Genomic DNA, 13,338 nt, shown 5'->3' on the forward strand with positions numbered 1-13,338 from the left:
CCCCCCTCCACACACACACATCCCGCCCATGACCCCTGAAGGCTCTCGAGTGAAAGTGAAAGTGAAACTTAAACTGTCTGCTGAGCTCCACTAGTTCTCACTCAGTGAAGCTCTTTTCAGATTAAAATTTCTTTGAGGAAATGTATTTTCAGATGCCAAGTAAACTGCATCATAACTATCTATCTACTCATCTATCTATCTACCAGGGGTGCAACAATACAGGAAATTCACGTTTCGGTACGGTTCGATACTTTAGTCTCACGGTTCGATATTTTTTCAATGCAAAAAAGAGAAATTTCCATGCCCCTTTTAACTTGTAATTTATCTATATTAATCATGAACATTTGTTTAACCTCAAAAGTACAGTTTTTAAATTAAATGTTGCTGAAACAGCAAGTTTCTCAGTGGATCTGCGCTCAAAAATGCAGCCTAGGTGGAGTAGTCGAACACAGATCCACTGATCTTTTAACACAGAGCATCTTCAGAAGACATGCTGATAAAGTAAATTTTTTAAATCTGTATTGTTCGATACAGCGCTGTTCGATATGGTTCAAACCAGTTCGGTACGGGTACATGTACTTTTACACCCCTACTATCTACCCATCTACTCATCTACAGTATCTACCTACCCACTTATCCATCTTTATACCCATCTACACAGCTATCTATCTACCCAAACAAACTTCTTAAGTGAGTCATCAGCAACCAGGAAAATGACAGCTAAGTGTCAGACCCCCCCCCCCCCACACACACACACACACACGTGACTGGAAAACGACTTCATGCAGCCTGTTGAGCGTTTCTCCACACCTTTGTGCTAAAAAAAACATCTTATTAGAAGGGCCTAATTAGCCTGGTGTCAGTGTCACGGGCTGCTTTCTCAGGACAGGCTTCTGTCAAAGCCTGACAGCCTTGTTAGTGAAATCATAATTCACGTCAAAATGAGTGCCTGACATTTTCCAACAATCCTGCTCGGGGCTTATGTGTTGCAATAGGGCCAAAGCCAGGGTGTGAAAAAAAAAAATCCATGCCGGGGTTGGTTAATCATTGTACATCCTCGAGGGTCAAATCCTTTTCTTTGACATGTAAATATGTAACCAACCATACAAAAACAATGGTGCTTTGATCAAAGTGTTTAATATTTTTATTTTTAAAATTGATACGTCACCATGTGGCGGCGTGTCTTCCTCACGTAACACAACGTCCAGAGGCACGATTTCAAAAGAAAGTATAAATATAATAATTAGACCTCTGATTACACCCCAATGACTTACAGCAGAGGTGTGTAAGCGCTTGATTAAAAGAATGTGTCATAACCTTGTACACATAAGGTGGGTGGAGACTCCAGACATTGTGGAGACAAAGGTTATAAACTTGGCAAAGTGTTTTCTCATGATACATCCTTGTAGGTCCACCTTTTCTTTTTATTTCAGAGGACTATTGTCTTGTGATATTTCCTATTTAAGCTTGGGTGAAAAGCAGTTGAAGATAGAATGTACTCGTGTAGTTTTTTTTTAATCACCTGCTGCAATAGAAGGTGGGGGATCATGTGACTTCTTGTGTCTGTGTGTGGTTTTGCCTGTCTATAAGACATCTCAAGAGGACAAAATGTCACTTGATGTTTATCTACAACTAATTACCATTTGAAGTGACACTGTTTCAAGATGGCAACCATAGATAATCAATCTCAGCAAGCACAGAAATGGCTTTAATTTAGTGTATTTTACAGGCGTTGAGCTAAAATTTGGTGTGGCAATAGCTAAAAGTCATTTCAAACATATCAAGGCAATGGTGGGCAATCCTTGTCCTCGCGGACCGCTATCCTGCATGTTATACTGTTTTCTCTGGTCCAACAAACCTGGTTTGAATGAATGGGTGACAACCGATCTGTTGTGGTGAAGAGGGAGCTGAGCCGTAAGGTGAAGCTATCTGTTTTTAATTGATCTATGTTCCTACCTCACTTATGACCAAGAACTTTAGGTAGTGACCAAAAGAACAAGATCAAGGATGCAGGCTGTTGAAAGAAGTTTTCTCCACAGCGTAGCTGAACTGTCCCTTGGAGATAGCGAGAGAAGTTTAGTTCAACTCTTGCTCCTCCCCATTGAGAGGAGCCAGTTCAAATGGTCCGGGCATCTGTTGAGGATGTCTCCTGGACCCCTCCCTAAATGAGTTCCTTAGGGTATGTCAGACTGAGAGGAGACCTCAGGGAAGACCCAGGACACAATGGAGAAACTATGTCTCTTGGCTGGCCTGAGAACACTTTGAAATCCTTCTGGAAGAGCTGGAAAAGCTGGAAGAGGGTGTGTGGAATGAGAGGTCTGGGTGATCAAGCTGCAGCCCCTACAAACCCACTCAAAATAAGCAGAAGGTAATGGATGGATGGTGTTTACCAAACATCTGCAGAACCTGAAGTGGTAATTAAATCACTGAATCAAGTGCGTTGGAGCAGGGAATGTAAAAAAAACTTGCAAGATAGCAACCCTCAAGGACCAGGATTGCTCACCTTCTGTATTGAGAGTTTAACAGACTGCACAACAATTGTAAATAATTGTAAAATTTAAACCAAATTCTCAGAAAATTTAACAAAAAAAAAACCCTCAATACATTTGCTAAATTATTACTGTTGTGTGGATTAATGTGTTATGAATCAGCCTGTTTTTTCCACTTCTTTTTCTATAAATTTATGTCTATTTCAGAGTTTAAAGGTCTCAAAATAGAACAACAATCAACTTTAAAAGGACATTTTTCTCAGTAATACAGTAGAATTGACCAGTTTGCCACTTCCACTGAAAAAGAGAGAAAAAAATCAACAATTTGACCAGAGGAAGCTAATGTTTTTTATAAAACTTTATTTAAATTACAAAACTTTTTGTTACATTCAAATAATTTACAGACCCCAAGTTTTGAAGCATGAAAAAAACAACTTGAATGAAATGCAACATTTTAACATGCAATATTGTAAAATCCAGTAAAATTGTAATGAAAATTAAACTTGGAGCATTAAGTCTAACAAAAAGATAAATCAAGGTTGCAAGCACAAATACTCTGATCTCACTGTAAAGTTGTTCAAATTTTGTTTGCTGCTGTTATGATTGGGTTTAAAAAGGCATAAAAAAGCAAATGGACAAGACAAACAGGTATACTTAATTACAAAGAATGACAATAAAAGGACAAAGTCTAAAACATCTGAAACTTCTAACTTCAAAAAGAAAAAAAAGATTGGAGGGATCATGAAACAGCTGGTAAAACAGAAGATCTGAGCAGGAATGAAGAAAAACTGGAGGTTTAATTGCTGCTGAAGTTGAGCAGGTAAGAGAGAATATGTGTTCTAAATAACATTATGAAAAAGGTAAGTGACAAACTTTAAAGAGGTCATAAACCACTGCTGGTAAAAACAGAGAAAAGATGTTTATGATTCAGACTGAACAATTCTAAAAATCCTGACAGTTTCTGGAAGACCGTCACTTGACTGAGTTGTTTTTTCTTAGACATTTGATGTTGAGAAAGGTGTAGAAAATCCTATTTTTTAATATACAGCAAAATGAAAGTCAACCACCATATCAGGATTTATAGGCTCAAACTTTGCATCATAATAAATCTTTGCACACATTTCACATGAAGGGAAAGAAAAGACAGTGTGTTAATTGTTTTTTTTTTTTAATATTGTACTTTTTGTGCATTTGTCTTCTTGTGTTTTTGTAAACTTCACCTTAGGTGTCCTTCAGGGCTCTGTTATTGGAGTCCTGCCATTGTGTTGTTTATTTTTCACCTTAGAGAGCAATTGTGGTTGGATTTTTCTTTTTTAATCTTGAAAGTCATTTACTGAACATAACTGAACTTAATTGTTTCCCAAGACTTGTAACGCTAAAGCTGTCAGGTGTATAAAATCAAGCCGAAGAAAGCTTGATGTCACGAAAAAAAGGGACCAGAAATCTGGCATCTGACAGCTCTGCCTTGCTGATTTGATGCAGTTCTTTTATATAGACTTGCATTGCTCAATCAGTATTTTTTTTAATGGTGTGTTTTTTGCAGTGCTCAAAGAAATATATTTTTAGCAGACTTAGTCTCTAAAACCTAAATGATTTTAAATAATAGTTTTTCTTTTAATCTTTTACATTAAAAACATGCATTTATTATATTGTGTGGTATAATTTTTGACACTAAGTAGTTTATTATTTTTAATGAAATGCTAGACTTCCCCTTTGATCTCCCCCTTTACACAATAAGAAGGGAGATAACTGCAGAGACCCCTACAGCCATGAGATGAAAACATAATTTAAGATATGTGTGAAGCAGAAATGATGAACAAATTGAGAATAAGAATTATAGACTTATTTTTAAACATTTGTTATTTTGAAGTATGTTTATTTTTTGTCTTCTTAAATATCCATGCTTTCATGCAAACATTTGAATTTTTACTTTCATAAAATTTTAAGTACATTCAATTTCTGCCAAAGCGTGGCCCTCCCTCCATCAGGTCCCCCCCGATCAGTCTTCTCCTGTTCTGGGAAGCTGTTTGTGGTTGTGAGAACCTCAGAGACAAACCCCTCCACCCCAGTGCTCAGCTCTCTTGATCTTTCAATTGTATAACTTCTCCACAGGCTTCTCAGTTCTGTATAAATCATTGTGATTCTTTCTCTCAGGCAGGAGAGCCAGGCCTGCTTCAGTCTTCATCACTTCACTACAAATGCACACACACACACACTCACACACATACACACTCACACACGTACCCCACCACACACAGTCAGAGGCAGGGATAATATTTTCCTTGAAAGCTTCTTGAACTTTGCAGATGGGAAAACATGCCACTATTTTTTGCCAAACCGCTTCTTCCTGAAAGTTAAGTTGCTTCCAGTTTTAGAAGCTGGGCCCGGCAGTCTGTTATCGAGCGTGTCATCAATAAGGCATGAAGATAATTCAGTTACACTCTCACTTTGTCTTCACTCCGTCCAGTTTTAATCCAGTCAAACYGAAGTGATCAATAAACTGAAGGCAAGAGTGGAAAAGAGAGAACAAAGCAGGGATTTGCTGCCCTCTAGTGGTGACACATTGCATGACTTCTATATTGTATTGGTGACATCTTCAGCCGTTTTAGACAAGGTATTGCTGCAATAAATATCACAGCAGGCCAATAATAATGTAATTAAATTAGAACCTTATAAACAGATTGATCTCACTGTAAAGTTTAATGAAGTCTTTAATAGTATGACAACTATTAAATCAAGCACTTTTATAGTTCCATCAGTGTCAAATTCAAACAGCATATATTTCTCTTTTTTTTTGTATTTTGTGTCCTATTTTAAAAAACACACTTGCTCATTTTTGTTTTCTTTTTCTCAGGCTTTTCTAGTAAGTTTTACGCCCAGCTCCGGGCTGTTGTGAAGATGATATTCTCTCCTGTAAATGCAGGAGTGTTTTTTTTTTTACACACCAATTTATCTCTGTCAGTCCAGTCAGTATTTATTATTTGAGTGTTGCCGCAGGGTTTTTTAAAACTACTTTCTCCTGATGAGAAAAAAAGATGTTAAAAGAAAGAAACACTATCTGAATTTGCTCAAGTGTTAAAAGCCTGAGGCTGCTAATGGATGTTTTTAGTGTTGGATGACTTCATCAAAGAAATGATGAGTTTGTTTTTGTATTTTATCTGTTCTTCCTTTGTCAAGTTATTTAATGAACTCAACTCCACTTTAATTTTGTTCTATATGCATTGTACATGTAATGAAAGATTTTAGCAGGTCAGAGATTCTGAATTCACATCATTTATTAGTTATAAATAAAATTGTAAACATCAACTTGGTTTTATTCTAGAATAAGTTTCTTTAATTAATTTTAAGTGACATCAGGATCTGCTAAGAAGAAAAAAGCTTTGTCAAATGTTTAATTTATGGTTGATCAGAAGGACTGACTGACAGAAAGAGTTTTTTTTGTTTGTTTTGTTTTTAAAGTCTCTTTTAGTGATGTTGGAAACAAAAACTCTCCATATTTGGGCCCTTTTATGCACGATCCAGCAACAACATGATGAGGAGGCGACATCTCCTTTTGAATAGGAGACCGAACGAAGCTGCTTTCCTCTTTCTTTACAGCAGGAGTTTTCGAACAACGTTTCATTAAGTGGAGAAAAAAAAAACTACAAAAACTGTTCTTTCTGTCTGTTAAATTTGTTACCAAGCAACCACGGCTTTGCAAAGACCCCTGTGAATAACGGCTCCTCTTCATCCAGACTGAGCCAAGTAATGAAAGCACGACAAAATCCGTCTGTAAATGTTGTGTGCAAACCTTTTCATTATGAGGGGGRAAATCTGCATCAGAGGCACAATGGATACACGTTTTCTACAGCTGACAGGGATTTCGATTACCTTTGCCTTTGCATGATACAGTTATAATAAACATGCTGCCATCAATGTGTATTTTGTCATATTATATAAACCTGCAGCCCTTCTTGTCATTATCTGATGAAGGCATTAAGACCCTTTAAAGCAGAGGTGCCCAAAGTGGGGCCCGCGGGCCAAAACTGGCCCACCAAGCCATTTGATTTGGCCCACCAGCAGTTGTTCTGGTTACTAGATGGTACAATATTATCCAGTTTTATGTAGAAACACTATTTTTCCTCTTAATTATTCCAACCATTGGTCTAACTATATAAAAGGGCTGTAGTGCAGACAGTCTCAACTCACAGTACTTTATCTTTGAATTATATTAGAATTAAACATAAAATACAAGTAAAGAGACATTTAGATTAGATTTAAGCACACGTTTAGATTTGCACACTTTATAAGACCACAAATAYTCAAATTTTATTTTATGAAATGTCCCATGAGCTTTTGCTGCTCAGGTGTACATCAAATTTTCTGCACATCCACTGGCTATCAAAAAACAAATAAACAAACAAAAAAATAATGTGGGCTGCTAGCTTAATCATAAAAAAATAAAACGACTTTACATAAGAAGTRTTGGCATTTCATGTATTATATTGTTGCATTTGGCCTGCAGCCCTCAGATCAGTTTTCATTTTGGTCCTCTCAAGGAAAATGTTTGGGTAGCTCTGCTTTAAAGTGAATGTTTTTTGTGATTAATTTATGCAGACAAGCTCATAATGAATACAGGAAAAGGTTGCTTCTGTTTTGTTCTTCTGGTGCTGTCCATTTATCACCCCAAATATGCAAAGACTTTTAAAGTCCTGTTCAACATAACTGCACAGATTGTGCAAACCTCTTTTTAAATTATGGCATTATCTTGGAGTCCAATCTGTCTATTTGTTAGCAAATTATCAGAAAAAAATGAACCATTGAACTGAGTTTATTGAAAGTTTTAAAAAGGAATCGTTAGATCTRCCACTAATCTAATTCAAGATGGCGGCTACAGTTAAATGACCTTAGGGAGCACAAAAATGGCTATAACTCAGTCAGTTTTACAGACCTTGAATTAAAATGTGAGGTGGTAATAGCTGAGAATCATTCACACCACATGCTCAGCATGAAATTCTTCAACTAGTTTAATCAAAACGGCTTCGACTCTAAACATATGATGCTAATCTGAACCTCTGACACAAAAGGTGGAGGGTATATACTTAGTTGGACAGAAAACTTGAATTCCTACATGCTTTTAGGCTCTTTTCTTCATACAGAAACATCTTGGCAAAGTTGAATTGTGTAGATTAAATCTGACTAAATTTAGCCTTTGAGCTTTTTATGGGACTAAAATTAAATTAAAGTAAAATTAAATTTAAATTGGACAGCTTGATTCAAAATTAAAAGTTGATTCTGACTCAGTCTTAAGCAGCAAATGTTATCTCCATGCTGAGCATGTTTGATGGCTTCTATTGGTATTTTAACACAACTCAGAAAAAAAATCAAACAAACCAGCAGACAACAAATTCCACAAATTGACTTTATAAAAGATTGCATGTTGCTCGACAGACACATCAATCACTTTGAGAATGACGGCAGTTGGGATCAAGTGCAATGAGACAAACAGAAACAGGAAGTGCTGCGATGACACATTTCTTCTTTACCTAATTTGTAATTTTTTTTCCTTTTTATCATGAATGAAGCACCCGAGTTTAAAATGTTAAAATATATATTTAGTTTTTAGAGTTAACCCACCTTATATGTAGCATGTTTGCCTTCTTGGTGCTCAGACCTCTGAAAACTTACACTTTTTGCTTAAGACACACTTTTTGCATTGATTCTGACTTTATTTTATCTAACTATTACTGCACATATTTATGTAGTTTTGATGAACTGTCAAATTACAAGCTAATTTACTTACTAAAATAGCAATGTAGGTTCTTTGGGCAGCCTCTGCTGATGATAGGCATGTGTGTTTGGGGGGGGGGCAGCTTTTTGTTTCTTTTACAGGCTGGTTTAGCTGCTTTATATGTTCTCTGGTGTGACTTTTAACAGTCTGATTTATAATGTTCCCTATCTGGTGTGAATATATATATATACATACATACATACATATATATATATATATATATACATATATATATATATATATATATATATATATACATATATATATATACATATATATATATATATATACATACATATATATACATGTTAATTTATTAATTTATTGCAGGAAAAAAAGCTGTTACACAAAWTAAGCCTAAATGCTTCATTGAGATTTCTTATATAAATCTACCAGATTTTGCCTACTGCTAATGAACAAAGTGCATAAAAACAATCTTATTATTTCTGAGTGTTTTCTTTTTTGATTTGCTTTTCAGTTCATAATTTTTTTTTGCATTGAAGTGAAAACAATTGCCATGAATTACAGGAATATCAAACATTGTATTAAAATTATGAGTTGACAAATATGTGACATTAGAGATAAAATAAAAATAACAGTGTTAGTTGGTGGTGAATAGTGATTAGACACATTCATTGACAACATTCAGTGGTTCACACACACAAGTGACAACAGCAATAGTTTGGATTGGTGAAAAGAGTAAATAAAATAGAAAAAAATCACAATCTTGAGTCTCAGTAACAGATTATTCACATATACTCACTTTTTTTTACCCAAACTACACACAGTTACTTTAACTCTACTGTGAAAACCCTTCATTTTACTTTTATTTTTCAGTCTTTATTTTTTAAATTAACAATCTCCTCTTTCTACTTTTATATACTGTATATATAGCTGATCTGTAATAAGTGGATATCATTTTCTCTTTAAAGCTAAAAAAAAGATCTGATAAACGTGTTCCTAATGTTACAGCTTTCAAAGTGCAAGACTGTGGTGGTGGTGCTGGGGAGGGGGGAAAGTGCACGAGTCCTGCCTCTGGATCACTCATAACATCATCATGTTACAGTAAGAAGTGTTCACACGTGGAACCATGCTGAAGAACGAGCACACAYGGAAACGTTTCATGTTCCAGCACATGACCACCATTAAAGCAAAAGAAAAGGAGCCCTACTGTGAGCCACAGACAGCAGTGTGCTCCAGGAGAAACCAGCTGAAACACAGGTGATGTGTCTAAACGCTGTTTGATCGTTGGAAATATCACAGAATGTAAGGTTTTTGTTGAGTTCAGTGTTAAAGCCTCCAGTGAGTCGTCTTTCCTCATCAGATCTAGAGTAAATCTGGCCAAACATTACTATCCAAATCTCTCAGCTCACTGCCTGACAGGTGTRTTTTACCACAAAGAAAAACCATACTGCTGAAATTCCACGTAAACGGAGCTAAAAACTTAGACTCTCATGTTCTTTAAGTGTTCTAATTTTACAGAGGCATCAAATTTATGAAAAAGCTAACAAACTCATACACACATAAAAACATAATAAAAATATGAACGATTATGGAGTTGGGATAAATTTTAATGAACCTCTCAGAAAGTAATCATTAAACGTACATCTACGGCTGGTTAAATTTTAGAATCAAACCAAATCCAAGATGGCCGCCACAGCTGACCAGCCTTAAAAAAGCGCACTAATGACTTTGTCATCTTGACAGACACTGAGCTACAATTTCATGCAGTAATAGCTGAGAACCATCCTCATCACATAACTCAAGCAGTAACACGTCACTTCAGGTGTTTATGTAAAACCTTAGCATGCACGGTAGGTGATTATGCATTTATTTAATGTTAGTCTCACWTGTGGATTGAAGTTGGTAACCTCAAACATTTCACGTCAAACTTTCAAATAGTGTGTTTTTTCTTTATTTTTTATGTCCATTTTAATGTTTGCATTATTTCCTTTAATGGATGTAAAAGAACAAAAAAATTTTTTTAAAAGAAACCAAAGGTTTTAAGGGAGATTTGATCTTCCTTGTCTGGACTTTATTTTGTGTAATAGCTGACACTGCTGTGTGTGGCTTCACCTTCACCGACAGCCGTCCAGAAAAGCAAACACAGTGTGCAAACAACACGACACATTTGGGTCACGAGTGCTATACATTTACATCCTCAGGTTCAAAGTCTCTCACACACACACGCGCGCGCACCTGCACGCACACACACATATGGCAGTTCCACTTTATAAACACACAAAGCTCACCTGGAGTGGAAATCATCTTCACACTAAACAACAGAACATCACAATCCAGATTCTTGATGCATGCAGTGTCCAGTTTACTCAGATTATTTTTTAAGTGTAATTAGTGGGCTTCGTTTAGCCTTTTAACCTGATGGAYTGAAATACTTGCACAAGAGGAACTTTCAGGCTCGTTTGAGATGATTTCACTCGTTGATACACACTATGGCTGACATCATTTAGGTGTGAAATTGTTTTATTGATCCCTTCTTCCTCCCTGCTTCAGCTGATAAGTTCTTAGTAAATGAGTGTGGTTACTGTTACAGTGTGGTGTGCAGTTTAGTGTTAATGAATATTTACAGGAGGACTGGTTACAGAGCGACAGATAAGGGCTTGGCACTGATTTGGTTTTATCACACTGACCCAGACTGACAAGTCTGTACAACCAAGTGTAAATGAATGCATCCCACCGTTTGTGGGATTTTTATTCCTGTTTCTATTTCTGTGCCCTCCTTTTGTCTTCACGATCCTCCTCCTCCTCCTCCTCCTCCTCCTCCTGTCTCACTGTGTGGGGGAGCAGTCGTCCAGATCCAGCAGCTCCCGGACCAGTCTCTCTCCGAACTGCGCTCGGCTGTAGCGCTTCACCGTGTAGGCGTCGGACATCTTGTAGAGGATGTACGCGTTGTTGATGGCGATGCTGATGCTCAACCAGAACACCTGCTGCCAGGTCTTATTTGGCTTATGRAAGATAAAATACCTGGGAGTGGGGGAGGAAAACAATAAAAACAGCTCCTTACTGCACAGTTTCTACTTGAAGATTAATATACTGTATATACTATATATAAAAGCTGAAAGAAATCCCCTTTTAGCTGCTGTAAAAGTTGACGTGGCACATACTTGCTGTACTTGTCGTCGTATTTGCAGATGTAGCTGAGATGAGCGGCAAACGCCTCAACAGCCAAGGGACATGGGATTTCTCCACTTTTTCTCTTAATGATCATACCTGCAACAAACACACAAGGTGATAAAATGTTTTTGTATGTTACATGACTCTWGTTAAGGACTTTCAGGTTATTATTTGAAAAACAATAATAGTCTAATACTGCAGACTACGGTTGTAGGCCTAGCATTTAATTATCTAAATGACTTTGCTGCTTTTTATTATATGCTGTTTAAAAAAAGTTTTAGATTGAAAGAAATGTTGTTACTAATGCTCAGATTGAAAAAGGATTTCCAGCCTATCACCCAGGGAAAATAAAAGCAAAACAATGCTGGATGGTAACAAGTGAACTGCTCTGGGACAGCACAGACTCATACTGGAGCAGGTTCAAAACCAAACTGCTTGATTGGGAGAGGATTAATGATGCTGCCCTCTCTCCTGTGGATTAGCAGCTCTTATAGATTCTCTCTGACAGAAACATTTGATGACTTGCCAATTTCTCCTGATGGTAAAGTTTCATCCAAAAAAAAAATACAGTCAAGCTTTATTATAAAGTATTTGTATTTTACCTTTTAGAAAATGATGCATATTGTACGAGTACAAAATTACATCTACATCTCTTTACAGCTTTATCAAACTTAGCATAAAAGCTAAATCAACAGAGCATTTTGTGAATTTGCCTTTAGGTGTATTTCCCCTCCCAGAGGTGTATAATAAAAAAAATGCATTTACTTCATTACAGGACTTAAGTATTTTTTTGAGGATCTGTAATTTATACAACATATTATTTAAAGCATAACTTTTACATGCTATTTAGTTACATTCAAAACATAAAAAACAGTTTTACTTTTTTTTTACTTTACAACTGAACACCTCGTTACATGCTGCAAATTTAAACATGACCGAAACTCATCATGAAAGGAGTTTGTCAAATAACTTTRTCATTTGTTAGTATGTTATATGCAGTCTGAATATCCATTAAATTTCTAAAGATTTTTATAAACTGGGTCAAAACATGCCATTTCCTTTAAAACGCTTGAAAAGCAAGAGTTTGATTTTCCCTTCAGAGCTCCTGAAKGAGGCAGAGCGATGCGTGACGTCACTGTGGTCAAACAACCTCTCACCTGTAGAAGCAGCTTTTGTTTTCGAAGTTTTACATTTTTCTGTGGATTTGAAATGGGCTATTTTGTGGCTTAAGTTAAAACAAGTAATGCAGCTTGTTCCAATAAACTGAGTTGAGTAAATGTATAGTATGTGTAAAAGCTCAGTTTAATCAATTTTTTACTGAAATTTATCAATTTACCATGGACTGCTGTCTGTGTTAAAGCACCAGTAAGCTGCTTTCTCAGTGTTCCTTTAGTATGGCTCATTGAAAACAAAAATATTCATTTATTTATTTTATTTAGAGTGGCCCACAAGTTAATTATACCACTGCATTCTGTGTAAGATATTCAAAAAAGCCAGTAATATAGAGTTACTGTGCAACCAGTCTGCATTAATGGTGCTAAAGTTTAGTGACATTTTCTTGTTATTTACACTTTAGTTGTATGATAGACAGACTGGAGACTTTTTGTTGCGTTCCTACAGAAGACACTTCAGTTTTATTTCCAGGCAGACAGCAGCACGATCATAGAGGAACGTCATTCTTTATTATGATTTTGAGTTTCACTGAGTTCTTATGAATAATACTTGTTTTCTCAGGGCTAAATTATGTTTTCTAGAAATTGTACCTCCATTGTTTTCACCCAATAGAAATAAAGGAACTAATAAGAGAACAATTTTGTTTAAGCTTCATATGTATGAAAACAATTCGTACTTTTCCTTTCCCAGTTAACTTTTACTGAGGCTCCTCCCACGACAGTCACAGTTTTGTTTGTTTGTTCCTTTCTGCGTTTGTGGTAAGCTGGGGAG

The 13,338-nt window shown here is 36.2% G+C and overlaps 1 protein-coding gene across 1 annotated transcript in view; it reads right to left on the reverse strand.

Annotated features, from left to right (window-relative positions):
* Positions 1 to 8,561: 8,561 nt before the first annotated feature.
* Positions 8,562 to 13,338, reverse strand: part of pgbd5 (piggyBac transposable element derived 5) — a 21,402-nt gene continuing 16,625 nt past the window's right edge. Inside the window, exons 6-7 of the mRNA XM_014001684.1 lie at positions 11,385 to 11,490; positions 8,562 to 11,244 (exon numbers count right to left, since the gene is read on the reverse strand). Of these exons, the coding sequence (XP_013857138.1) occupies positions 11,049 to 11,244; positions 11,385 to 11,490 (302 nt within the window). The 3' untranslated portion in view covers positions 8,562 to 11,048. The remainder of the gene's footprint in view (positions 11,245 to 11,384; positions 11,491 to 13,338) is intronic.

This window comes from Austrofundulus limnaeus, unplaced genomic scaffold (assembly GCF_001266775.1).
Source record: "Austrofundulus limnaeus strain Quisiro unplaced genomic scaffold, Austrofundulus_limnaeus-1.0 Scaffold0, whole genome shotgun sequence".
Classification (NCBI taxonomy): Eukaryota; Metazoa; Chordata; class Actinopteri; order Cyprinodontiformes; family Rivulidae; genus Austrofundulus; species Austrofundulus limnaeus.